At 55.7% G+C, this 24,209-nt stretch overlaps 9 protein-coding genes across 9 annotated transcripts; 4 read left to right on the top strand and 5 right to left on the bottom strand.

Annotated features, from left to right (window-relative positions):
* Positions 1-381: 381 nt before the first annotated feature.
* Positions 382-4,331, bottom strand: EV422DRAFT_496559 (Saccharopine dehydrogenase-domain-containing protein; the record flags this gene model as incomplete). The annotated part of the gene is made up of 18 exons (XM_053067884.1): positions 382-497; positions 570-838; positions 925-1,058; positions 1,125-1,211; positions 1,280-1,453; positions 1,531-1,780; positions 1,849-1,959; positions 2,020-2,146; positions 2,214-2,436; positions 2,505-2,616; positions 2,677-2,762; positions 2,822-2,968; positions 3,038-3,171; positions 3,232-3,310; positions 3,375-3,521; positions 3,588-3,740; positions 3,812-3,976; positions 4,053-4,331. The coding sequence occupies 18 exons, from the start codon at positions 4,329-4,331 to the stop codon at positions 382-384; spliced, it is 2,793 nt and encodes a 930-aa protein (XP_052925480.1).
* Positions 4,332-5,358: 1,027 nt separating this feature from the next.
* Positions 5,359-7,268, top strand: EV422DRAFT_488112 (P-loop containing nucleoside triphosphate hydrolase protein; the record flags this gene model as incomplete). The annotated part of the gene is made up of 7 exons (XM_053067413.1): positions 5,359-5,679; positions 5,762-5,909; positions 5,990-6,193; positions 6,268-6,550; positions 6,618-6,757; positions 6,836-7,050; positions 7,146-7,268. Coding segments are annotated over 7 exons (1,434 nt in total), but the record flags the coding sequence as incomplete, so codon positions are not given.
* A 348-nt stretch (positions 7,269-7,616) lies between these two features.
* Positions 7,617-10,710, bottom strand: EV422DRAFT_496510 (uncharacterized protein; the record flags this gene model as incomplete). Its single annotated transcript, XM_053067878.1, has 10 exons — positions 7,617-7,892; positions 7,994-8,111; positions 8,181-8,314; positions 8,423-8,633; positions 8,716-8,912; positions 8,990-9,261; positions 9,540-9,711; positions 9,802-9,927; positions 10,012-10,219; positions 10,439-10,710. 10 exons carry the CDS (start codon positions 10,708-10,710, stop codon positions 7,617-7,619), a joined length of 1,986 nt encoding a protein of 661 aa, XP_052925482.1.
* Positions 10,711-11,589: 879 nt separating this feature from the next.
* EV422DRAFT_63541 (armadillo-type protein) lies at positions 11,590-14,191 on the top strand. The gene is made up of 10 exons (XM_053074261.1): positions 11,590-11,808; positions 11,871-11,944; positions 12,061-12,308; positions 12,382-12,455; positions 12,538-12,644; positions 12,736-12,843; positions 12,919-13,040; positions 13,116-13,630; positions 13,703-14,075; positions 14,148-14,191. Exons 1-9 carry the CDS (start codon positions 11,704-11,706, stop codon positions 13,895-13,897), a joined length of 1,548 nt encoding a protein of 515 aa, XP_052925483.1. The 5' UTR covers positions 11,590-11,703; the 3' UTR covers positions 13,898-14,075; positions 14,148-14,191.
* EV422DRAFT_63630 (uncharacterized protein) lies at positions 14,142-15,784 on the top strand. The gene has a single exon (XM_053074262.1). The coding sequence runs from the start codon at positions 14,414-14,416 to the stop codon at positions 15,632-15,634; it is 1,221 nt and encodes a 406-aa protein (XP_052925484.1). The 5' UTR covers positions 14,142-14,413; the 3' UTR covers positions 15,635-15,784.
* Positions 15,688-17,095, bottom strand: EV422DRAFT_63644 (uncharacterized protein). The gene has a single exon (XM_053074263.1). It carries the CDS (start codon positions 17,036-17,038, stop codon positions 15,935-15,937), a length of 1,104 nt encoding a protein of 367 aa, XP_052925485.1. The 5' UTR covers positions 17,039-17,095; the 3' UTR covers positions 15,688-15,934.
* A 1,202-nt stretch (positions 17,096-18,297) lies between these two features.
* EV422DRAFT_530214 (uncharacterized protein) lies at positions 18,298-19,152 on the bottom strand. The gene is made up of 2 exons (XM_053070378.1): positions 18,882-19,152; positions 18,298-18,780 (listed from the first exon to the last, which is right to left on the bottom strand). The coding sequence occupies exons 1-2, from the start codon at positions 19,018-19,020 to the stop codon at positions 18,422-18,424; spliced, it is 498 nt and encodes a 165-aa protein (XP_052925486.1). The 5' UTR covers positions 19,021-19,152; the 3' UTR covers positions 18,298-18,421.
* A 1,657-nt stretch (positions 19,153-20,809) lies between these two features.
* EV422DRAFT_620219 (uncharacterized protein) lies at positions 20,810-22,415 on the top strand. The gene is made up of 2 exons (XM_053074093.1): positions 20,810-21,853; positions 21,933-22,415. Exons 1-2 carry the CDS (start codon positions 21,226-21,228, stop codon positions 22,250-22,252), a joined length of 948 nt encoding a protein of 315 aa, XP_052925487.1. The 5' UTR covers positions 20,810-21,225; the 3' UTR covers positions 22,253-22,415.
* Positions 22,416-23,230: 815 nt separating this feature from the next.
* On the bottom strand, positions 23,231-23,887 carry EV422DRAFT_484141 (DNA-3-methyladenine glycosylase; the record flags this gene model as incomplete). Its single annotated transcript, XM_053067348.1, has 1 exon — positions 23,231-23,887. A coding segment is annotated over one exon (657 nt), but the record flags the coding sequence as incomplete, so codon positions are not given.
* Between the last annotated feature and the right edge of the window lie 322 nt (positions 23,888-24,209).

Here is a 24,209-nt window from a genome sequence, read left to right on the forward strand (position 1 = left end):
ACAGCCGGAGCCGTAATTGAGCGCGTAGCATTTTCGGTCCTGGAGGTCCTGGCGGCGAATCGTCCTCGTACGCGAGCCCGAAGGCGCCGTTCGCGGTGCGGCCCCATGGCGATCTTGCGAAGCCCGTTTGCGGATGATATAGATAGGGTGGGGCTGATGTGAAAGTGAACCAGTGTTGTATCCGGCCTCTTGTCTTCACACAACGATGCACCGCACCTAGATACACCATGAAGTCACATATGAAGAGTGTATCATGATCAATCATTCGATTTAGAGACCATCTACGCCTGAATGTTCGCAGGAAATGGACGATCTCAGTGTCCACATGAGTAACTCTACAGGACAAGGTCCCAGTCCCCAAACTACCAACACCGCCGCTATCTACAACCGAAACGTCTGCTCCACGAAGCGGATGTTCTCGTTCTCCAACTTCCTCAACATCGGCTCGTAGATCTCCTTGGTCATGGGCGCAATCACTCCCTTGCCGCGTAATTGACCTACACGAAACCCCAAAAGAAAAAGCCATGAGTTCCCACTCCTGCGCCAAAAAAAATCCATCACACACTTACCATCCAAAAGCATCTCGGCTCCAATAGCAGCCGGCAGTCCGACCGTCTTGGCCATCGCAGTGTATCCCCCGACCTCGCCATACGCAAACAGCGTGGAGGTGCGCTTCTCGCGCGAGCCGTCCCGCCACTTGATGCCGAACTCGTGGTGCATGGCGACCATGTCGCGTTCGGTGGGGGCGTAGACGAGGCGTTTTTGGAGGTGGGCGCAGAACGCGTCGAGGATGGTGGAGGAGGGGTGGAGGGGGGTGTGAGGAGAGAGCATTTCCAGCCTGCGTGTGGGAGAGATGTGAGTTCAAACCTCGACCCGGGATGAACGCGGTGAATGGCAACTGATGGTGCCCTTTCCGTAACGTACCATTGGAGTGCAGACACGACAGTGTCGAGGTGAGCTTCCGATGGGGATTTGCCCTTGGAGGCTAGGACGTTGGCGATGGCAGTGCGGACATCGGAGCCTGCATCGATGCCGAGAAGCTCGTTGGTCAAGTCCGCCTGCGACAATGATTCAGGTGTAAGCGTGGAACACAAATCACAACTCCTGGAAAACGCGCAACTTACCCACGACACCCCGCTCTTCAGATCCGTCCGTTCCACATCGTTGAACAATCCAATGTCTCGGAAAGTGGCCATGAGATCACAGTATCCCTATAGCAAACGACTTTTCATTAGAACTTTCGTCAACTTGCAAAAGGCCAATCGACCAGTCACATTACCGTGTATCTCAGCGTTCCCCTGAACATCGTATCCAGGTCCGAAATGTCTCCCAAATTGTACAGATCGACATATTTGAGCGAGTCACGGTTGGGAATGCCCTCGAGCGCAAAGCCCTTGGCGATGGAGGCGGTCGTCCGCGATTCGAACAGCTGTGAGCCGGGGACTTGGATGATCTAAATAAAACACATGCTAAATTAGAGATCAAGTGGAAGGAGATGATGTGCGAAAGGGAGAGGGTAAGTAAACAAACCTCGCCATCCCTCTTGAAATGCGCCGAGTTCAATCCAGCGAGAAGTACACCCTTCGGGCTCCAGCTGAACTTGTACCCCAGCGGGTTGTTTGACGCCTCCGGCGCGGGGAGACCACCGCACCATGACACGAACGACGTAATTTTGCCTCCTTTCTCCTTGACCTCGTCGAAAAGTTGCATGGCGGTGAGGTGGTCGATTCCGGGGTCCAGACCGACCTCGTTGAGGATGGTGAGGTTTGCGCGCTTGACTCTGGGAAGGTGTCAGATGTCAGTGCTTCTAGCTCCCGCACATCCGGGCAAGGTACACCGGATTTTTACCTGTCGTTCAAAGCTTGCATGGCGGGGGAGATGTAACTGGCGGTGACCATGTTCTTGCCCTCATTGATGCAGGCCTCCGCCACAGTCGGATGAAGGGTGGCCGGAACAAAGCTGGAAAAGGTGTTGGTCAGGTTGTTCAACTTGTGCAACAACTTCATGCAACCCGCCTACCTGACAACAACATCGTGCTTCGCCACAAGTCCAGCTAACGCCTCCTTGTCAGCTACGTTCAGGCCCGTGACGGGTGCATTCGCCCTTCCATTCGCCAGCCTCGTCGCTTCCTCCGCGCTATTGCTCGCTATCGACATCCAAACATCCATCAGAGCCAGAAAGAGAAGAACAAGGATTGTTTCCCTTTCACATACCAATTGTGACAGACCGATGCGGTGCCCTCAAGAGGTAATCCACCAGCGGCGCCGCGACAAATCCGGACCCGAGCAAAAGCACGTTCTGACTGGCGGTGACCTTGGCTCCTTTGCCGTACTCGTTGAGAATGGGTTGGAGGTTGGATCTAGCAGGCGCGAGCTTGCCGTCGGCGGTCGCGATGGTCGCGCGTTTCAGGACCGGGTGGTCGACGTTGCCCATTGCCTGCGAAACATGAATGGGGCGCGGGTGAGATCCGAGTTCACCGGGCGAGCGAAACGCAGTTTCCTTACCAGTTGGTTGACGTAAGGGAACAAGGCGTTGCTGAAGTATTCACTGGCCTCAAGTGGCAGTTCCGTGGGCAGGTTGTCGATGGACATGATTTGGATCCCTGCGCCTTCCATGCTACGGACGGTAAGTAATTGATTCCATGGATACATCGCATGAGATTTGGAAAGTACGTACTTATCGTGAGTGGTCCGCGTTGCTGGATCGTACATGTAGAAAGGACTGTCGATGGTAGAAGAGTGGCTCATGAACTCCAACGACCCCTTCAAGACAATGTTAGACTGAATTCGTGCGTAAACTCTTATGGCAGTCATCTCCTTACGTTGATATCGCAGGAGACGTCGGCAATGGAGAGCATGCGTAAGCGATGCTCGTTCGCAAGCTGGGTTGCTTGTTCGGATGTCAGCAGCCGAGGGTACTTCTCGTCCCAGAAGATGCCATTCACTAGGACGTTTGTGTATGGCGCGATCTTTTCGAAAGCGGGACGTCAGTATCAGGCAAGTTGAAGCACTCTGGAGATGACCAACATGATGCGCACCTTCTCATGGAAAATGGACATGTAATGCTCCGGGTGCTCGCGGTAATGGTCCCTATTGAACTTCCAGCCATCTTTCCGCACTAGATAGTCAGATGCTGTGACCTGGCACGCGTACACTCGGTGGTGGCTCCAGCCTGCAAATGGAGGATGTCAACCTTCGGGCTCCTCCGGATCGGAAGAATCGATCTACCCACTCTGAGTCTTGTACAGGTCGCGCAGCTCATCTGGGCTGACCCATTCATGCGGCAGACACTTGAAGACGTGCATTGCTCCCTACATCCCGCATAATGAGTTCCAGCTCAAGACGTCCGCAACCATCTTCCACAATGGAACATACTCTGGCAACATGTCCGTCTCCCGTGAACACGAACGACATCGGCCCCATCTGTCTGGGCAGCCCGTCGTCCATGATGACCTGTCCTGTGCGCGTCACATCCAAACGGGCGTCCGCAAGGGTTCTGTACATGTAGGACATTCCAATCGCCTGCATACACACACGAGAGATAAGAACATTGGACTCTTGGTGAAGTTCCTTTTGCCTGACACCCACCAAGAAAGGGTTTCCGTAACCCAGGGCCAGCAGTCGGTGACCCAGCCCATGCATGCTGTCAATCATCCCCGCATAACCGGCAAAGCGGCTGAACTGGACGACACGCCGCTTGGTGTCGTCTGTCATGAGCTCGTAATCTATCAATCTGATGCGCTGTGACACGAACATTGGAGTTTGGCATCGACGAGTGGCGAGTGAGATTTCATGACAGGAAACACACCCACCTTGTCCAAAACCGCCTGCAGCAATGGCATATTGTACTTCTGCCCCTTGTGCGTATGCGAGAAGAACAGGTACGTCTTGTCGGCGATGAGCTGTTCTATTGGCACCTCCTTGACTCCAACAATCACATCCGCGACAGACAGGTCCTCAGCGATGATCGCTCCCGCCTGGTATGGAACGACGTAGCTTCGTTAGCACCATGTTTTATGAGGGTTCGAAGCTGATGATGTTCAGCCTACCCACCTGCCTATACTTCTCGTCCGGCACAACTCGCTTCGTGCTCGGCTGCACATACACCTTCGTCCCCGTCTCCTTTACCAGCCGCTCGACATGCTCCGGCATCAACGGCACGCGCCGCTCCCATCGGTTTTTCTGCTCTGCACGGATACCTATGGATAGGCGGGCTGAAGTAGAGGTGGCGGACGCCGCCACCATCGCCGTTTTCGAGAACTTTCGCTGGCATTGGTGCAGACACTGCGGGTGCCGCAGACGGGCGTGGGACTGCGACCGGAAGGCTAGCATGGTCGACATGCTGGGCTGGGGGCCGGGCAGTGTTGTGGATAGCTAGTTGAAGGGGCTCTGCTACTAAGGACGAGCGATCGCACAACGCAGACCTCAGGGATGCCAGCTGGGGGGTTTTATTATTTGCGCAAGAATGAGGACCTCCTCGGCCCCGAGGAAACAATCGAGCGAGAGAGAGAGAGCGCATGGGGGCCCTCACGCGGCCCTTCCACGCGTCGCGCCCTATTACTGCAGTGGGAGTGACCAACCAGCCACGTTTCACTCGAGGCGGGGCCTTTTTTTTCTGTGCTCACCCTCCCTCAAGGCTCACACACACCCAGTCTCGGTGTCGACAGGTCACGTGCCGCGGTCACTTCCAACCCCTCACCTCATGCGGCTGTCCGAACGAGCGAGCGAATGGATGGATGGATGTCCGAATGGGAATGCGAGTCGCGTCGCTTTCCCTTCTCCCTTTTGCCTTTCACTCTTCGCTCAGGCTCCCTACTCCTACTGTACGCCTCCGAGAGGACGACGCACACTCCACCCGTTCCTTGAGCTTCTTGAGCTCTTGTCTTTGGCGCGCAATGGCTGCCGCGCGAGTTGCCAAACGACCTCGGTCGGCCGGCGAGAATGATGTCGACGTTTTGGGTCTATGTGAGTTTCTTTGTCCAGGTTCAGAGTTCCTTGTCACTGCACCCTCCTTTTTTCATGCACCTAACTTGTGACTCTTTTCGGTTCCAGCGAGCTCTTTGCCGAAACGTACTCTTCGTTCTCGGACAGCTACCAATTCCTCGCTCAGCGTAAAAGTCGGCGTGTCCTCTCCGTCGCGCACGCCCCAAAGAACGGCTGCTCCCAGCTCGAGAGCATCCAAAGTCTTGTCGCCCCGCAAATTAGGGCAGGAGATCACCGCTGAGATGCAGCACGACGAGAATGTTGAGCCCACTTTGGTCACCTCCAAGCGCCAGGGTAAGGCCGCACTCTGTCGTAAAGCAGCAGTCTGGCTGCGGACGACTGAGCTCTCCATTTTACACCTGTAGACTCGTCCCCACCTGCAAAATCAACACATCCTACCCTCTCGCCAGCGCGAACGCCATCATCGCGATCCAGCAAACACCCCTTCCAGCGCCTCCCCAGCACGCCACGCACGCCTCAAACAGTCTACCAGGAGGCCAAAGCACTGTTCCGCCGATGCAGCACGCCAACACGCTTAGTTGGCCGGAATAACGAGAGGCAAGAGCTGCAGTCGTTTTTACAGACTCATGCGGGAGTGGGGAAGCCGGGAGCGTTGTACGTGTCGGGCATCCCGGGGACGGGAAAGACGGCGCTGGTTGATGAGGTCGTCAGGGAGTTTAAGAAGGGTTGTGGCGAGGTACGTTGGAAAGGCACTGACAACTCGCCAGCCTCAGAAAGGCCGCGACATCTGACAAACGATCCTTCCCCTTCATGGTTAGTTGTCGCACGACCTGGTCACCGTGAAAGTCAACTGCATGGCCATGAAGGATCCCAAGATGGTGTATGCCAAAATCATAGGCGAGATCGAGCCGGATTCGCATTATTCAACGAAGGATGCCTTTAAGCCTTTGGAGAATGCTATTGTCGGTGGTGGTGCAGAGGCTGGCGGCAAGAGGAGGTCGAAATACTTGTGAGTGCATAGCGGTTTGGGTCTTGAGACCGGCCAGTTGTCGTGAGAGAACTAATGAGCAATTCCCCGAAAAGCATCGTGATTCTGGACGAGATCGATACTCTCCTCACCAGAGACCAAGACGTCCTTTACACGCTATTTGAATGGCCCCATCTTGCCGGTTCCCGCTTGATATTGATCGGTATCGCAAATGCACTAGACTTGACGGACAGATTCCTGCCCCGGCTCAAAGCCCGCAACTGTGAGTCAAACTCGCTTGCGACACACCACCACCGACAATGTACTAACAATCTGCAACCCCATTTCCCCCACTAGGCGCCCCACGCCTGCTCAACTTCACACCCTACGACATCAAAGAGATCACACAAATCATCAAAGAACGCCTGCGGTGCCTCGAATCCTCCGAAACCGACACCCTACGCGAAAACGTGCTCTCACCAGCATCCACAACCAAGATTGCCACTACGGTCCTGGGCAACATGACCCCGACGACGAGAGCGAAGGTGGGCACGCCGTTGATGCAGGATATGGCGATTGAGCTCTGTGCGAGGAAGATGGCGGGGACGGGGGACTTGAGGAAGGCGCTGGATGTTTGTCGGTGAGTCGGATGTTTGTCCGTGTCATTGTATTCCGAAAGAGCGAAAGCTTACTCTCCGATGGTACAGCCACGCGATCGAGATGGTCGAAGCCGAGTCCAAAAAGAAGGTTGCGAACGGATCCGTCTTTCACAACAACTCCTTCGCCGCCAACCCCGCGCCCGGCACACCCACCCCTCGCCGCAACGCCTCCCTCACATCCACCGCCGGTCCCTCTCCGCTCCGCCCAACACCCTTCCCCCTCCCCAGCACCCCCATCGGCGCCGCCCTCACAACCCCAACAACAGCCGAAACCCCCCTCCTGATGGACACGCCCCTCTCCTCCCTCGACACGCTACCAAAAGTGACTGTGAAACATATCCTGAGCGCGACGAATGCGGTGTTTGGAAGCCCGGTGGTGAATCGGATCAAGGCATTGAGCTTACATTGTAAGATGGTGCTTTGTGCGCTCGTGGTTATGGCCAGGGCACCCGGCGGCGGACGAGATACCACCATGTCGAAGGTATGTGGTACATTCGACTTGCTCGGGGATGAGGGGTTACGCTATGATACAATGCATGAAACTTGACACACCACCCACCACCACCACACACCCAGGTTTATGAAACATATGTGACACTCAGCAAGCACCCCCGCATCGACATCCAACCCGTCACCCGCACCGAACTGCAAGACGTCATCACCAACCTTGAGACAGCGGCGCTCGTCACCCTCTCCAACACCGCTTCCATCCGCAGCGGCAAGATGATGGCGGCTGCGGAAGGGCGGTTGGCGGCGAATAGGAAGGTGGTGCTGACGTGTGGCGAGGGGGAGGTTGTCAAGGGGGTTGAGGGTATGCCGGTCTGTGGGGAGGCGTTGAGGGTTGGGGTTGAGTAGTGGTGTGCATCTGGATTGAGGAGATTTGGACGGGTTTGTGGATTTGATGTTTTGCAAGCTTTTGCTAGAGATTTAGGGATGCCAGGAGGGAATAGAGGATGGAAGGAGATATGCATACGGCTTTTGTATTGTCATTCGAAGTATCGTAAAACATGTTTTCACGCATCCCAAAAACCGCAGATGTTGCCCCCATCAAGCATAAAGCCTCAAAAACAAACTCTTCAACAGCCTCGCCTCACTGCTCACATTCCCATTCCGCCTCTTCCCCTCCTCCTTCCCTCCTACAACACCGGCCCCTCCCACCCCCCCGCCCCCCGCGGGGATATTCCGCCCATGCAGCTCACACGCGTCAAAGAACGCGAGGATTTCGGTAAATACACTGTCTTTGAGCAGGATCATGTGCTTGGCGAGCATCTCGAAGAGGGACGCGAAGCAGCGTTTGGCGTAGTACCATGTGTCGGTGCCCAACTGGAAAAAAAGGCCCATCAAAGATGTGAATGAGGAGTTCTGACTATCCCCCCCCCCCCCCCCCCCCCGACGAGAAAGGGGGATGTGTGATAGGGTTTTACCTTCTTGTTAAACGGCTCCAGACTCTTCATCACCCGCGTGATCCCAAACTCATAGTTCCCCTTCGCGCAGTACAGCGTCCCGATCACCAGATTCACTATGCACAGGTGGTACGTCCGTCTCCGCCCTCCGCCCGCCACCGCGGTCGGACTCGAGGGATCGGAGGGATCGGAGGAGGGGTCGGAGGACGGGTCGGCGGGGAGCGAGGTGCGTTCCTCCTCTTTTTCGATCTTGCGCATCAGGTCTTCGGCTTCCTCGTTTTGGGACGTCATGATGTACGAGACGCAGAGGTTTGCGAGGACGATGGCGGTGACGTTCAGGATCTGTGTGGCAAGTTCGATACATCAGTTCGTGTGTGCGATGGGACGGGTCTCGCTTTGAAGTCAGAGGAGGATAGCCTCAACCCCCGTGAGAAACCACCGAACACTCACATTGTCATACCCCTTCCGTACAATCGGCTCATAGAAGCTGATCGCCTCCTTGTACTTTGTCTCCTGCATGAACAGCACATGCGCCACGTTGAGTTTCCACACCTCGTGCTCGTTGCAGAACTCGACGGATTTGCGGAAGATCTTTTCCACCATCGCGTAGTTGGCGCGGTCCCAGTAGATGCGCGATTGCGACATGACGAGGGGGATGTAGCTAAAAAGAAACATATCATGGGGGCGGTTAGTTGGTGGGAGGAGGGAAAGGGGGGTACATTAGCATGATGGGAACCGCTTACCGTTCGACGGCATCGTCATATTCATTAACGATGCGTTTAACGGCGTCCTCGTCATGGTTTGCGCGGGCCTCCTGGACCTGTTTGGTGAGTTTGCGGAGGATGTCTGCTTGCCGGTTGGCGAGGTCGTCGAATTTGTTGTACGCTTCTTCGGCGGAAGATTGGCGGAGGAGCGAGGCTTCGATGAAACCGTAGACGTTCTGGAACCACCGGGGAGTGTGAGTAATCGAGGTGGGTACTTCTCAGACCCCAGGCAGAGTATCGGATATACACTTACCGGATCCAAATACCCCTCCGCAACGCCCCTGTTCTCCGCCAACAAATCCGCCGCGAGATCGAGATACTCGTACTTGACATACAACAGCAACAAGTTCGCAAACGCCTCCTGCGGCGGGTTGGGCACCTGCTGCAGCAGGAAATTCAGCTTCTCGAACCCGCCCGTCGGGTCTTCGTCCATGTTCATCAGCGCGGTGTTGTGCAGGGTTACGGGGTCCAGCTCGGATTCGTTGCGGGGGGGCATGTCGGTTAGGGCTTCGCGGGCGGCTTCCACTGGGTGAGGGGGTTGCGTGAGTTATGTGGAGGGGGTGGGAGGGTTATCGGAATGGGATACGCACGGTTATGGAGATGGTACTCGATTGCGGCTTTGAGGTTGAAGGCCTCGACGAGATGCGTCTCGTGTAGAAGTTGCGAGTTGCCGACGCTGCGGACTTCGATGCCTTCCGTTGCCATGCCCACATTCAGCTCTGGTAATCACACAAAAGGCATCGTCAGCCCCCACCGGCCCCCGCAAACACACCCATCTCCTCTCCCGACCGTGCAATCCTTACCAGGATGATCCCGAATCCCCTTTTCAATAATCTCCGCAATGTACTTCAACGCCGGCACAAACTGCTTCTGCATATAGTAGCACAGCGCGACGTTGTAGCTGAGTTCGGCGGTGTAGCCCACGATCTTGAGCGCGTCCATGTACGCTGTGCAGGCTTCGTCGTATTTGCCTTCCTTGATGCGAGGGGGGGTGGGAGGGCGTTAGTGATGGTGGCAGGGGTGGGAGGGTTACATGGGGCAGGGGGGGAAGGTACGGTACTTTACTTTGAAGAGAAGACAGGCTTTGTTGATGACTGTATCAGTGTCGGATGCAGGGAGGGAGTCGATTAGGAATTTGCAGCCGGTTAGGTCGTTGGTGGCGTACTTTATTGCTGCTTGTAACTTGACCGCCTACCAAAAACGGGAGAGCCGTCGCCGTCAGTCTTCTGCTTCCCCATCGTCCGTCAACGTTCATCTCAGACACTGGACTGCCACCTTATCGCTATTCTCCGCCGTCTCGATCAAGGCGCTCGACCGCTGGGCGTCTTCGTACAAGCCGGCTTTGTACAGGCTTTGCGCGTGGTAGACCCGGTAGTGCTCGAATTCAGGGTACAGCCGGGCGAGTTGCTCATAACTACATCGATGGTCAAAGCGAAACGTCAACATCTGTGTGGTATACATCCATCCCGCGCCATGGCATCGACTGTATTCGTACGCCAGTGAGTCGTCGGTGGGCGGAGCAGCTCGTTGAGGTCGCTACGAGCCGTGGTTAGGTGTATTGCGCCTTGAGCGCAAGGAACTAGTGCTCGCGAAGGCGTTCGCCTCGTGGCTCGCCTGCCTCAAGCACCTCGCTGTCGCTCATCGCAGTCCGCATTCGCTTCGCGAATCAACCGCTCGCTTGCGGCTCCCGCACGGTACCTACCACTCAGCAGCCTCCGCGAACCCCCCGACCATAAACCAACAATAACCCAACAAACTCAGCACCGGGCGACTCTCCGGACTAACAACAAGCTCATTCGCCAGAATCTTAATCACATCATGATGCCTTCCATCACGGATATACGAATAGATGGTGGTGGTGTATTTCCCTTCTGGCACCTGAGTGATTGTTGTTGCGGCCGTGGTGTTGTGAGCGCCTGGGTAGGCGGTGGATGGCGGGAGGGATGTGCGGGGGGGCAGGCCGTAGGACGTCATGATTGGGTGGTGGGTTGGATCGTGGTGGTTGGTGGCGGATGGGAGTGGAATGATATCTTTTCTGTCGGGGCGGAAGTGCGTTTGCTCGATGCTCGTCGATGCGAGAGTCGGGGAAAAGTGATTACGAGGACGCGTCGTTTCTCACGTACTGTAGATCTAGAGGAGAACGCGTCGCGCAGGTCTCCCTCATCAAGGCTCTTTCAAGTTGTTGCGATGAGGACAGGGATGGGACAGGGTGGGGTGTCTGCGGGGCTGTATAGATAGACCATTCCCATCCACAGAGCTTACGAGTGAAACGGACCAGGGTGTCGAATCAGTTGCCAGGAAGGAAAGCGGCGAAAACAGACCAGGCGTTGCGTTGGTGAAGGTGTAGGTTCTGCTAGCCGCCTCCCCGCCCGCGCCGGAGACTGCATATAAACAGGCCCTCCTCCTCCGGGACTACAGCGGTTGACATGGAGTTGCGAGGGTACATACATACATGCGCAGGACTAATAAACAAGGGAAATCCGCAGCTTTGGCTGGGAGTTGGGCATGTCGGACTGCACGCTGTTTGTCATGTCCTCACGGACGCGTTGCAACTGGATGTGAACGGTGAACCGGAGTGGAACCGGAAGAGCAATGAGAATGGCAGCACCAGACAGTGGCCACCTCCACGCATCTCACTTAGGGTTAGGGCATATGTAGAGGTGACCGACAGCTGCGTCTGCATTGCAGCAACCGGAGGGAGTGAGACCCTAAAGCTTAAATCAAGGGGCGCGCCCTAGGCTGCCCTCCCCTGACTCCGCCGGTTTAAGCTTTCGCTAGTTTCCACTCTCATATTGTTGCACTTTCCCACGCTCAAAGACTTGCAAATCCACCAACGGAACCGGTATCGACAGCTTTGAGCAGTGTAGTAGCAACCTAGTGTTCACCCCAGTTGGCCCAGTTGCTCTCCACATGTTGTTTCGTCTACCATAGCCTCCCAACAACTCACCCAGCCGAACACCCGTCGCAATGGCCTCCGACAACATTGACTGGGACCTCGGCTATGCCTCCGAATCGCTGGACACCCACATGAAAGGCACCGACGAACATAAACTCTCAAATAGGCTTTATAAGGTGAGCTTCCCTCCCCTACCTGTTTTTCGCATGTCATACTCATTTATATCCGTACGGCATAGACAGAGGAGGAAATAGGCCGCTACATCCTGGACGAGGGGCTCGATGAAGTCAGCAGGGCAATACATCTCTTAAGGTGCCGCTAAGGTGTCTGAAGCATATCTCACCACATGCCCTATGTGTCCTCTTCGGAGAACGGGTTATTGAAGGGAGGGTGCTGACCGATGTGCTTTTTGATGTGCGTTTTTGCAGACAGGGCGCACCGATTCAGAAATATAGCGTCGCGGCGTCGTTGTGTCGGCTGTTGCAGGATAGGGGTGCGGAAGCGAAGAGTAGGGTCGTGCCGGTACTGTTGAGCGCCGTAAAGCAAGACCCACCAGACCTGCAAATCGCATTCGGGCGTAGCCTCATCCAAGTGATTGACAAGGAACTGTTGACGAAATCGGGCCTGCAGAATGTAGCGGATACTGCAAAGGCGCTGCTTGCGAAGAATGATGAGGGTGGGTTGGGATAACCAGCGCGAACAATGGGGATGTAGGAGGAGTTTGGCTGAATGGGGTGCTTGATTTGTAGATGTGAGAGAGATTTGGGCGGATGTCTTGCTGGGCGCTATCCGGTTTCTTCCGGCCGAGTTTGTTGAGAAGGAGGTGAGTGAACTGGTCCAATGCACTGAGAATCATCCGCAACGCAGAGCTAATATCTTACTCCGCATACCCGAAATCGAATCAGATTGTACCAGAATTCTTGACGGAAACCGGTTTAGCTCAACCACCTCCAAAACGATTATGGGCCGCGCGGGTGCTGGGGGCCGCTGCGCCGAGAATAGAAAGCAAACAGTTGAGTTCTGAGCGGCGCCGGTCGAGGGGCCGGAGTTTCGTCGCCGCACACAAACTAGGCCCAGTCTGACAATACCCATCTCTGCTGCAGAATACAGCAAGCTCTCATCCGTAAAGCGGCATCGCTTTGCCAAGACACCGATTACGAGGTTCGGGCGTGCATGTGCAGGGAGCTGAACTCGATTGCGAGAGCTGTGGGGTGAGGTCTTCGTTTTTGTTGAATCGTCACGCCGTATGCGTCTCATTCATCTGCTGTGTCGTGCACAATCAACAGACACGAATGCACTGTGCGGGATTTGCTCACGGAGTATGTCGAGTTGATTATGGACGAGGAGTCGGTCGTGCGGGAGTCGGCGATAGAGAACATCATGAATCTGATGGATTTCTTCGAGCCTGGTATGATTGAGCTTCCCCAAACAGATGGGAGTGTAGCAGTTCCGCACTCAACTCATTGCGCGTCCAATCACACAGCCGTGAAAACCCAAACAATCATCCCAGTCTGGAAAAAGCTCTGCGAAGAGCAACCCACCCGCATCCTCCCCTGCCTCGCCCGCCACCTCGGCCCCTTCCTCTGGGAAACCCGCCCGCAGCTCTCCGATCAAGACCTCCGCTACTTCACCAACTTCTACCACTCCCTCTCCACCTCCCAATACTCCGAAGACGACACCCGCGAGATGTGCGCATTCAATTTTCCCGCTATTGTTAAATGCACGTGCGCGGGGTTTCTCGTTACGCAGAGCTATGAGTCCCATCGGCTTGATATCGTCTTTGACCGACTCACGCAGGATCCGTCCCGACATGTGCGCAGACGTTTGGCGGCGGGATTGCACTCGGTCGCGGAGATAATGGGCTCGTTTGCGTGGACGCATCTGAGGACGGGTTTGTTGAGGCTGTTCAGCGATGCCGAGCTGGATGTGTATCGGAGTGTGTCGGAGCATTTGGGGGAAACCTTGAAGGCTTTTGTCAAGGATGATTTATGTCGACGGGTAAGTCCCTTGATTCACATATGTGCTCTTACTTATATCGCACTAGAAATGCTGAAAACATATGCGAAATAGGACACGCAACTAGACGACATCTTATTTCAAATCCTCCGCCGCGAACGCGAGTACGCGACGTATGGAAGTCGCCACAACTGGCGGCTCCATCAATCCCTTTTGGATCAGTTTTGTGTGTTCCCGGATATTTTCGGGCAGGAGCTGATTCATGGGCATTGTGTGCCACTGATGTTCAAGATTTTGCATGAGGTATGAGGTCTGTCTTTGGCTTTTTTGAGTGGTGAGATTTTTGAAATGTTATACTCCCTTGGGCGTTCCTCACTGTAGAATGCGGTGTTGCCTGTGAAGGAGACCGCGTTGAAGTGCGTATGCGTTTTCTTACGGCATGCGCGGCGGTCGGAGCACCGGGATCGGCTGCATCGGCATATCTATGGTAAGGAGCGGGCAATTGAGACGGAATAGTATGCTCGCAACTCTCGAAACTAAAGGTCCTGAACGTTTTCAGAACTGAAAGACTCCAACGACTGCCACCACCGCCTCCTCTTCGTCAACCTCTGCTCCCTCGTCCTCCAACACTACTCCTCCCGCTTCTTCCACGAATCCTTCTTCCTCCCCGCCCTCCTCGAGCTCGTCAAAGACCCCGTACCAAATGTCCGATACCGCGTCGCCCCACTCCTCCCAGAAATCCGCAGAGGGCTCCGAAAAGCCGAAAACTCGGCCTTGCAAGCTCGCGTCAACGACGGGATCGGCGTGCTGATTGGGGATAGCGATATGGATGTTAGTGATGCGGCGAGAGCGTTGCCGATGGGCCCGCGGTTGGAGGGGATCACGGAGCAGGATTTGGTGACGGTGTTGGGGAGGTTGATCACGGGCGCCGAGGATATAGCTGCCGCAGTAGCGGATCTGTCCCCTGACGCGGCGCAGAGGCTGTACGACCTCCAAGACGCGCGAAAAGAGGAAGACGAGCATAAGTTGACATTGCTGGAATTCGAGAACGAGGAAGCGGTGCGCAAACGCGATATGGAGGATGCAAGAGCGGAGTTTACGAAACAGCTTGCGGAGAAGAGCGCGGGTTCGGCGACCAGCGGGAAGAAAACGAAGGCGGCCGCGGCGTGCAAAGGTCCGCCTGGTGGTGCGGACCGGGATATGGCGGGCGGTGGATCGAGTAGTATGACTGGGAGCGGTGGGTTGGCGAAAGTACGGACAAGTGCGGGGCCCGCGGTGCCTAGCGCGGTGGTGTCGAAGGTGAAACCTTATGGCGGGGCGTCAACGCTCCCGCAGTTCACTGCCGAGCGCCGGATGTCGAACCCGGTCACGGTAAGCAACGCGTCGCGGATCCATTCCACATCCACAGGGCATCGCGGCGCGGCCGTGTCGTCTACGTCCAGCACCGACAGCACCCATTCCCCAATAGACCGACACGCCATGTCCGCTTCGCACGCCGAAGGCGCCAAACGTGCGTCGGCACGGTCGGCCCTCTCTACCGCGCGCGGCCACGGGCCCGCCGAAGCCGAGATCCCCGTCGGCAACCGTCTCCCAGGCCTACGCACCGGTGGCGGGACCTCCCGCTCAACAGCTGCTGCTACCGGACGAAGCATGTACACCAATGGAAGCAATGCATCGAATACCACCAGCACCAACACGACCACCACCCGCACCGCCCTCGCCTTCCCCCTCACCCCCGTCCACCGCTCCCAAGAACTCTACACGCCCACCACCTCCTCCGTGCCCACCACCTCCCCCCGCCTCCAACGCTCCGGCTCCGGCACCTCATCCTCATCATCGCCCTCATGGATGACAACATCAACAACCAGCGCGGTGAGAGCGGCTCACGGACCACCGAAAATGAATATGAAGCTCTCGCCTATACCGAGGATTGCGACGGGGGGTGCTGGAGGGTTGGAGGGTAACCCGTATGGAGCGACACCAACGCATCATCCGGGGAGTGCGGGGAGGGGACAGAGGGAGAAGGGCCTTAGGAATCATAATTGAGGTTGGGGATAAAAGTTTTCTGGGGTCTGTGTCCGATTCTTTTTGTTCCTCATTCCTTCTCTTTTTTTGGATCTCGGGATGTGGTGTTCTTTTTGGGGATTTCATTCTTTTGATTTGCATATGCATGTACATTCTTTTTGGGGTCTGCTCTCAATGGAAGCGTCTTTTGTGACATGCGTGGTCGGTACGTCTGTCCTCGCTAAGCGTGATCGCGGGCACGGCGCATTGATTCATATTGGGACAATAGTTTTGTGGTTTCTACCATTTGATGCCCCCGCGCCCTTCAAGACATCTACCATGTCACGTCCGACCCTCCCCGCACTCCACCCACCCCTCAATCAACGGCCGTCCCCTCGACTTCTCCCGATTATACATCCCCTTCGACTTTTCAAAATCCGGCTTCACCACAAACTCCCATCTTCTCCCATCCCCCTCCCGCCGATCAAACACCTGCACATCCACGCTACTCGGCAACATCACCGGACTCTTGAACTGCACGTGATACCGCGCCGGCAATTCGAGGGTGGAAGCGTCAGGGATGTATGCGGCGGCAGCGGCGGCGACGTATAACCCGTGGGCGATGTTTGATTTGAACCCGAACAGACGGGCCGTGGAGGGGTGGATGTGGATGGGGTTGAAGTCGTAGGCGAGTTTGGCGTAGGCGACGCCGGTGGTCGGGGGGAGGGGGATGGGGTGTGTGATGGTTAGCGAGGCGGGGCCGGCTTCCTTCTCACGATTCGACTCTGGTTCAGAAGGGCCCTTCGAGGCAGATGCGCCCGACTTGCCCAGGACTAGGATGGTGAACACGCAATCCCAAACCAGCACCCCGTCCAGAAACACCGAGATCAACTGATCGAGCTCCGTCCCGCGCCTGGCGGCGCGGATCTCGGTGAGCTTGCACACCGCTTCCAGTCCTTCCGCACCAGTGCATTCCCTCACAGTCAGATGGCGGTAGACGGTGATCCGATTCCGCACATTCAACGCCCCCAGAGCTGCGTACGGGAAGTCAGGGTGCGATAGGAACAGCACCTGCAGGAACCCCGCAACGGCGTTCAAGTAGAACGGCGGGAGAACATCATCATCTGCGATCTCGCTGCTTCGGCCAGGCCGAATCAACCCAACATACCGCTCCAAATGCACCCGGTCAACCACCACCGGAGATGTAATCTCAATCCCCTTCGCCCTCCTAGCCGCGACCTCAGACCGCGCTGGTTTGCGGAGGTTGAGCCCGATGGCTTTGAGGAAGATGCGGGTGTAGGCGCGCAGGAGTTCGGAAGGGAGGGTGTAGGGGCTTCTGAGCGAGGTGGGTGAGAGGTGGATTTGGGGGGAGGAGATGAGGGTTGCGATATAGAGGTGGTAGTAGAAGGCGAGGAAGAGGAGGATGAGCAAGAGGTAGAGGAGCATGATGGGAGAGGGCTTGCTGCCCAACGGTTTGGGGCTTCACAATTCAGTTTGTCGCGCATTGTGTTCCGTTGCGAAGTCGAACAATCCGAGCACAAAGCTAACAATAGCTCCCACTGCCCCCATACCGGTGGTAACGACAGATTCATGATTGAATTCAGTTTTTTTCTCCAAAAACTGGCAGCAACATCAATCAGGTTGAATCAAGGACTTGTCTTTGGAACAATGTGCACAGAGAAAGCGTACAAGGGAGCATCATTGAATCGGGAGTCTTTTCTTAGAACCACCAAGAATTCGAGACATGAAGCCTGACAACCACAGACCGGAAGATGGGTGTTGGGAAGTCCGGTTGCGATCAACGAAATCTGACAAGTCCCTCTATTTCGAAAGAATGTTCTGTGTATCTAGTGTACGTCAACCTTAAAAATCCATCTACAACTCCAAGGACCATCATGAAAACCAGCATAATGGTCTACGGCGCCCGCGGCTTAGCATCTCGCAAAAAATGTTTATGCGCAAACCGTGCCCACAGTCGAGTGTGTTTCCTTCTATGTAATTCCGCCCTGAAAGAACATCTCAAACGACAGTCATAAACAGTCCGACGGGCAGACCTGCCATTATCGCAGCGAGAAAGCTGTGGCTGCTCAACGTCCAGGTTGTCGCGGTTCCGGAAGACTTTTTGTCCGAAACTGACCCCTGGGTAGTGGAGGCGGCGGCACCAGAGGACCCAGTAGTGGGCGCACCGGAGGGTGTTTTACTGGCATCCGCCCCAGGAGGGCGGAATCCTGGCGGTAGAGTAGTAGCGTTCACAACATCGATGGTGCCCGGGATCGGCAATGTACAGTATCCGAATTCAAGGGGGTCATTGGCACCGGCCGATGCCCCAGAAGGACATTTGTCGGGAACCAATGTTGAATTCCGTTCGCATTGCGTGCAGTCGTCGTTGCATCTCTGCAAAATCGTGGCGACGCCCTTCGAGTCGCATGTGAATTTGCGCCAGTACTTCTTGCCCATGTAGACATCTGAGATGCAGGAGTTCCCGGCATATCTAAGAGAGATGAAGGAGTTCCCGGCATAGCTAAGAGAGATGTCGAAAGGACCATCACATCCTGTTGGCCTGAGAGAATGAATGTATGAGCTTTTGGCACACTCATAATTGGACGGTTGGATGGTTGAAACAATACCCTGCTCGCCGCTCGCGACAAGGAAGTTGGGCGTGGGTGAGGGGAGTATTGCGGCTTTGGCGCAATGTAGGTGCTCGCTTCGCTCGCAAAAGATCTGACGCTTGCTGAGCTCGCTAAGAAACCCGGTGAGGGGAGTATTGCGCCTTTGGCGCCATGTGGCTCGCTCCGCTGGCGAAGGCGTTCGCTTGGTCAAAATCAAAACTCACCCGACCTGGGAAGAGACGATATAAGGACGGTTGGCTGCAGCGGAATCCTTGAGGATTTCGTCTGGGAACAGACTGGGCTTTGGGCCGGACGGCGTTCCGGCGTGCGGCAGCGTGGTCCAGTCGCCAACGAGTTTCTGAAGGTACGACCCCGTCTCCTGCGTCTGGTCACCGGCGCGGCAAACGCCGAGAAAGTTGAGCATGTTGCAGCGGTCTGGTCCCGCAGCGGCGTTCGTGCTTGTTAGGGACGGCTCTCCGGAAGCCACGTAGGTGGTGTAGCAGTCGGACAGGCTGGTGTCCCATACGTACTTTGTCGTAGAGTCGGGACCGACGGGCGTGAGAATGACATTTGGAATGCCTTTTTCACACAGGCGGTGAAGATACGTTAGAAGTCTGCGTGCACTGCGAATGCAGTTCTGTTGTACTGTCGCCAGACTCTCTCTCTCTCTCTCAACTCACCTGTGCAGTCTGCCGAGTCATACCAAAGCCCTAGAATTGACTTGTAGGGAGCCGTGCCGTTCGTCTGAGCGCGTGCGAGAGGGACCGAGAAGGCGACAGCCGTTGCAGCGACGGTGGACAAGAGCGAGAGCCTCATCATTATTGTTGCGAGCGAAGGTGGATACTGTATGGATATTGGAGAGAGCGTGAGGAAGTGGGTTTGGGCGAGGCTCTTGCCTTCTTGTAGCCGACGAGCCGAGCCGTTTGAGCTCGGTAGATGGGATAATGGAACATCAGCCCGGCCGTTTAGGTTTCCAACGTCCACAACCACACGCGTTTCCGTCATCTCACCGAGAATTCTATTCCACGTGAGCCATAACGTAGTAGCCAGAACGCGTCGATGGCTTACATGAGACGCATAACCGTTGACATTTTGCTCCTTTAGTAACCATCATCTTCATGATAGGAACCAACCACTACTTCTCCGCCGATATGACCTCGCTCAAGTCCGGAACCGCCAATCGCAAAGAGCGCACCCCTCGTGGACCGGCAGTCCGAAGCCCTACAGCTGTACGGCAACGTTTCGACACAATCGACACGTGCCAGCTATCGCCTGAATCCGGATAGCTGGCACGTTTGTTTGGATCGCTCCTGTGAGGAACCTATCTCCCGCTTTCGACAGAGCCGAGTATCAGAAGGCAGTCATCCATCTTGGTACGGACGGACATCAAGACCTGGCCAATGTCAACACGGGCAACCAAACCTTGGAGTTTGCCGAAAGCTCCGCGCATACCCTGCTGCAACCTATCATCATTGCATGGCAGAAAGTGTGAGTATCAACCTTGGGAATGATTGCGCAAGCCAACTATTTGCCGCTCTCAACCAAAGCGATCCACGTAGGAGTTGACTCGCTCACGGACGGCTGCGTGTATCCTATAGCTTTTTTCGGAGTTGAAATCTTCGGAATCACAAGCCGAGCCAACTTTATCGTGACGTTCGATGTCACCAAGCGACAAATCAACGGTTCGCGGTCCAATGAAGAGGTCGAAAAACAGCTTGCAGACTTTTTTCAGGGCCGCGAAACGTTGATTTGTCGCTTGGTGGTAATATTCGCCGCGTCGACCAGGTCCCAGACGATCACCAGTTCCTCCTTTGAAGAGACTGCCGCCTCCAGACTAAGACCGAGAATCTCTGACTCCTGGAGAAACTTTGCGATAGCCTCTACTCTTTTGACCATATTGGACCACGTCCGCCTCTACACGTCTGCTGCAACCTGTCCATCAACTTTTGATGGTCTTCTTTTGCCTTAGCGCGGTTGTTATCGTATCTCTTCTGAAGCGCGGAGTCTACGGCCTTGGCGCGGGCCAGCAGCGAATAGTAAAGAGTAGTAGCGTCTGTCTGGAGCTTCGAAGAGGCCGAAGAGGAGGAGACGAAAGAGGGTAACCCGAGGGTGAGGGACAAACGTTATCGGGTAGCATTGGACAACAAAGAACCCAAAGTGAGCTACTCTGTAATAGATATAGGTTTCTGGTGTGCGAGCCAGTGGCGCGCTTTCAACTCATCCCGACCAAGGTAGTTGTGCATGTGCGTGGCGCGAGCAATGCGGTAGACACCCGAGTCGAAGTGCGTAGTTGCCGGAGAGGGCGGCCGCTATCGCTATGGCCAGCTATCCCGCCGCCTATGGTGAGTACGTCGTGGACAACCGGATTGGTCATCGTATTGATATCAAAGGTGTTGGGCTTTTGGCGTTGGGACAGGCCGAGAACGCGGTTCTGGTGCTCAAACTTGTTCCAGACAATTTCGGTTTTCGGGTTTGCACGACAATGGACGCGCTGCAGGTCCCCCATTGTTTCAAATAGTGACCGCATTTCGACAGCAGCCGCGGTTCTCCTGGTGCGGCGTGTCGGTTTCATCGCAAACAAACCATCCTGTCTGCAACTGCTGTGCACCACACATCGCCAAGAAGCGTTCGCCGGGGGCGTTTTTTTCCATTGGAAATCCGCGACACTGCACGACCCACGGGAGAACGACGATGGGGGCTTCTGCTGTCACTGGTTCTCAGTACTTGCGGTAGGACTCCGATAGGAGTACGTGGGACGGGATGGGATCGTTTCAACCAGCCCTCATGGGCACAGCGTCGTCCGCACATGTTACGGAAGTATTGATGGGAGTTCAGAGTGGACAAGTATAGGAGCAGAGGCAGCCGTGAGAACTCTGCATCTTATAAAAGCCCAAGACAGAGTGGGAAGACCGCCACCTCATTCGTCTCTCGCCACTCCCTCATAAACAACGGAAGTTCCTACATTTGGAGCAACGCTGCATCTCCCTCAAGTGTAAAACCCACCCAAGTCACAACCTTTCAACCATGCTCGCCCTGAAATCCGTCCTGCCGTTCGCGCTCCTCGCCCTCGCCTCCTTCACCTACGCACAAGACATCAACGCCATCCGATGCCAGAACGGTCAAGCCGCCCAAGCCGCTGACCAGGCCAAAGCCAGCATCAGCGCCTCCTCTGCCTGCAACACGGGCGACGTCGCGTGTGTCGGCGACAAATTTGGCCAATGCGTGGGAAGCAAGTTTGTCACGACTGCGTGTGCAGGCGGACTCAAATGCCAAGTTCTGCCTCTCGTGAACAAAGCGGGAACCTCCGTTGCGTGTACGTCCGATACCGACAAGAGTGCTCGTATCTCCGCTTCCCTCGCGAGCTGCAATGGCAATGCCGGCGGTAAACAAGCTGCCGGCCAGGGTAAACAGCCAACGAAAGCCCCTGCCAAGCCTGCTGCCGCGCCAGCTCCCGCCCCTGCTGCGGGAGGTGCCGCTTCTGGACCCAATGGCGCCGGCAACAAGAAGGCTACGCAGTTCATCACCGGTCCTTGCTCGTCGGACGCCGATTGCGCATCGGGATGCTGTGGATTCAGGACGGGCAAGTGCGCGGGTCCGGTCATTGCCCAAGAACGCGACGGTGGTTGTGGGTTCGGTGATGCTCAGCCCAATGGTACGTCCTCAACTTTTCCCACCCATTTTCGTACATTGTACATAAGTCCGTTGTCTAACTCGATTTCTTCGGCTCACAGACAGAGCCGCCCGCATCTTCCGCGGCCAATCTCCCGCTCCTGCGCCGGCGGCCCCAGCGGCCCCGGCCCCCGCCAAACCCCAAAAGCAAGCACCACCGCCACAACAGGCGCCTGCCACAGGTGGGGCCGTGACGAAGAAGGGCACCCAATTCATCACCGGCAAATGCGCCTCGGACTCCGACTGTGCCTCCCAATGCTGCGGGTTCAAGTCCGGTAAGTGCGCTGGCCCCGTCATCGCGCAGGAACGTGATGGCGGGTGCGGGTTTGGAGACGCTCAACCCAACGACCGCGCTGCCCGTATCTTCCGTGGCCAAGCTTAAGTTCTCCGACGACAGGGACATGAAGTTTTAGAACATCTGTACATACCTGATACATAGCCGCATTTGTAGAGTTTCCCCCACACCGAAGCGGTTTTCTTTCTTGAAGAGAGGCTTCTCCGTGTATATATATCATCGCTGCTCCTGTAGATAATACAATTTTCATCCCATTTGGTGTGCGAGGAACTAAGCAGCGGAACAAAGCAGCGGTGATGCTGAAAGGTGTGGGCACCGTGCCAAAGGTGCAAACGAGGTATCACAGAAGGTTCGAATGGGTTATCTACAAACACAGACAGCGGCAGCAGTGGATTGATAGATACGGATCCTAGCGAAGGGAAAAATGAACCAGGCTAGGGGGAGGCTAAGACTCGGAGTCCACACCCTTTCTGCATAGTTCTATCGAAAGGCTCATCCCATCGTTAACGGGTATGTACGCCGACACCGCCCTCCCGCTCGAGCTTCTTGTAGTACTGTACTTCCATGCACACACAGCAGTGCCGACGTTAAATAAAATCGACAGCATGATGCCAAGTTCAGTAAAGCAGGACAATATAGCTGCTCCAACATTGTCACCATCTCGTCGTCCATTCCAACGCCTTTCAACCGCCAGATTAAAGTGTCTTGGTATGATTTGCATGTGTTTAGCAACACAACGGTGCGGTAGATTATGACGACGACGTTCAGTACCGACTGGTTAAACATGAACCAGGCAAAGCGACGGACGCCGGTCGAGGCCGTGGAGATTCCGCTCTGCGTCCGAGGGTCCGGGGCGTTTCCCGTGAATGAGAGCCAGCCGATGGATGAAAATGCACGTCCACCTGAAGAACATGGCCAAAAACGGGATGGTGTGATCTGTTTGGACAAGTAGACAACAACGCTAATCCCGCAGCTACTTGAGTTTCCGATGCTGGGCGATAGACATGACAGTGTCTAAGGAGCCACTTGAATCTGCTCAACTTTCCGTTTCCCCTTACAATTCGCCTTAAAGAGTGAGACATGAGGATTCTGATCGTAAAAGAACCGCAGAGGCTTGTCCTTCCATTCAGCAGCATAATCTATCCCGATTCGCGGGCCCGCCTGTATCGCTATAGCTGTCTCTTCCGAAGCCTCGTCAACAACTCCGACGTCTTCAAAGTACAATCCAGCGTCGGTACACGTCATGTCCACCCCATTTTGTGCCAAGTCGATCCCCATCGCCTGACACAGTTTCGCTGGTCCCGAGCACAGATCAGCCTCTCGCATTTCCTTCACATGCTTGACTGCAGCCGTTTCCCCACCGACGGCTTCTGCCTTTCGTTTCCGCGTGCTCCGTAACGTCCGCATCGTTGCGACGCTCTCCACCTCTGGCTGCAGGGCTCGAATAAGCACCGCCTCTGGATAGCTTTCGGACCCGCAGACCACGTTGAGCATATGATGCATGCCATACGTAAAGTAAACATACGCGTGGCCTTTAGGCCCATATATGATCTCCGTGCGCTTCGTCCGTCGGCCGGCATAAATATGGCAGGCCTTGTCATCTTCTCCACAGTATGCCTCCGTTTCGACGATGATGCCCGTGAGACGCATGGTTTCGTTCGAGGAGGGTAGGAGCCGGACAAGACGCTTTCCGAGGAGATCGCGGGCGACTGCTTCAGCTGGCCTCTGGAAGAACGACCGAGGGACGACGGGGTTGGCGGCGCTGCTGGCATCCGTCGCGGCAAGTGGTGGGCACTCATTGGGAGCACTTTGAACTGGAAGGGTGCCGACCTGCTTCTCAGCTTCGAGCACTTCAAACGGCACCAGTTGCTCGATCTCCTTGCCCGTATCAGGCCCCGCCTGGTGATCTTCGTACGCCACTGCTCTGTTCCTCGGGCGCAGCGACGGTGATGCGACTGGCCCATAATCCGTCCCAGCTCGCCTGCTCCGTCGGAGAGGAAGTCCGGGAGCGTCCGTTGGACTTTTTCGTTTGGTCATCTCGTCT

Source organism: Fimicolochytrium jonesii, assembly GCF_025526975.1.
Source record: "Fimicolochytrium jonesii strain JEL569 chromosome Unknown EV422scaffold_12, whole genome shotgun sequence".
NCBI lineage: Eukaryota > Fungi > Chytridiomycota > Chytridiomycetes > Spizellomycetales > Powellomycetaceae > Fimicolochytrium > Fimicolochytrium jonesii.

Coding starts and splice junctions, on each gene's coding strand:
- EV422DRAFT_63630 (XM_053074262.1), top strand. CDS start 14,414: ATGGATGTTAGTGATGCGGCGAGAGCGTTGCCGATGGGCCCGCGGTTG.
- EV422DRAFT_530214 (XM_053070378.1), bottom strand. CDS start 19,020: ATGATGAGGCTCTCGCTCTTGTCCACCGTCGCTGCAACGGCTGTCGCC. Junction 18,781..18,881: donor TGACTCGGCAGACTGCACAG/GTGAGTTGAGAG, acceptor TGTGTGAAAAAG/GCATTCCAAATGTCATTCTC.
- EV422DRAFT_63644 (XM_053074263.1), bottom strand. CDS start 17,038: ATGCTCCTCTACCTCTTGCTCATCCTCCTCTTCCTCGCCTTCTACTAC.
- EV422DRAFT_63541 (XM_053074261.1), top strand. CDS start 11,704: ATGGCCTCCGACAACATTGACTGGGACCTCGGCTATGCCTCCGAATCG. Junction 12,309..12,381: donor GCTTGCGAAGAATGATGAGG/GTGGGTTGGGAT, acceptor CTTGATTTGTAG/ATGTGAGAGAGATTTGGGCG. Junction 12,456..12,537: donor CCGAGTTTGTTGAGAAGGAG/GTGAGTGAACTG, acceptor AAATCGAATCAG/ATTGTACCAGAATTCTTGAC.
- EV422DRAFT_620219 (XM_053074093.1), top strand. CDS start 21,226: ATGCTCGCCCTGAAATCCGTCCTGCCGTTCGCGCTCCTCGCCCTCGCC. Junction 21,854..21,932: donor CGGTGATGCTCAGCCCAATG/GTACGTCCTCAA, acceptor TTCGGCTCACAG/ACAGAGCCGCCCGCATCTTC.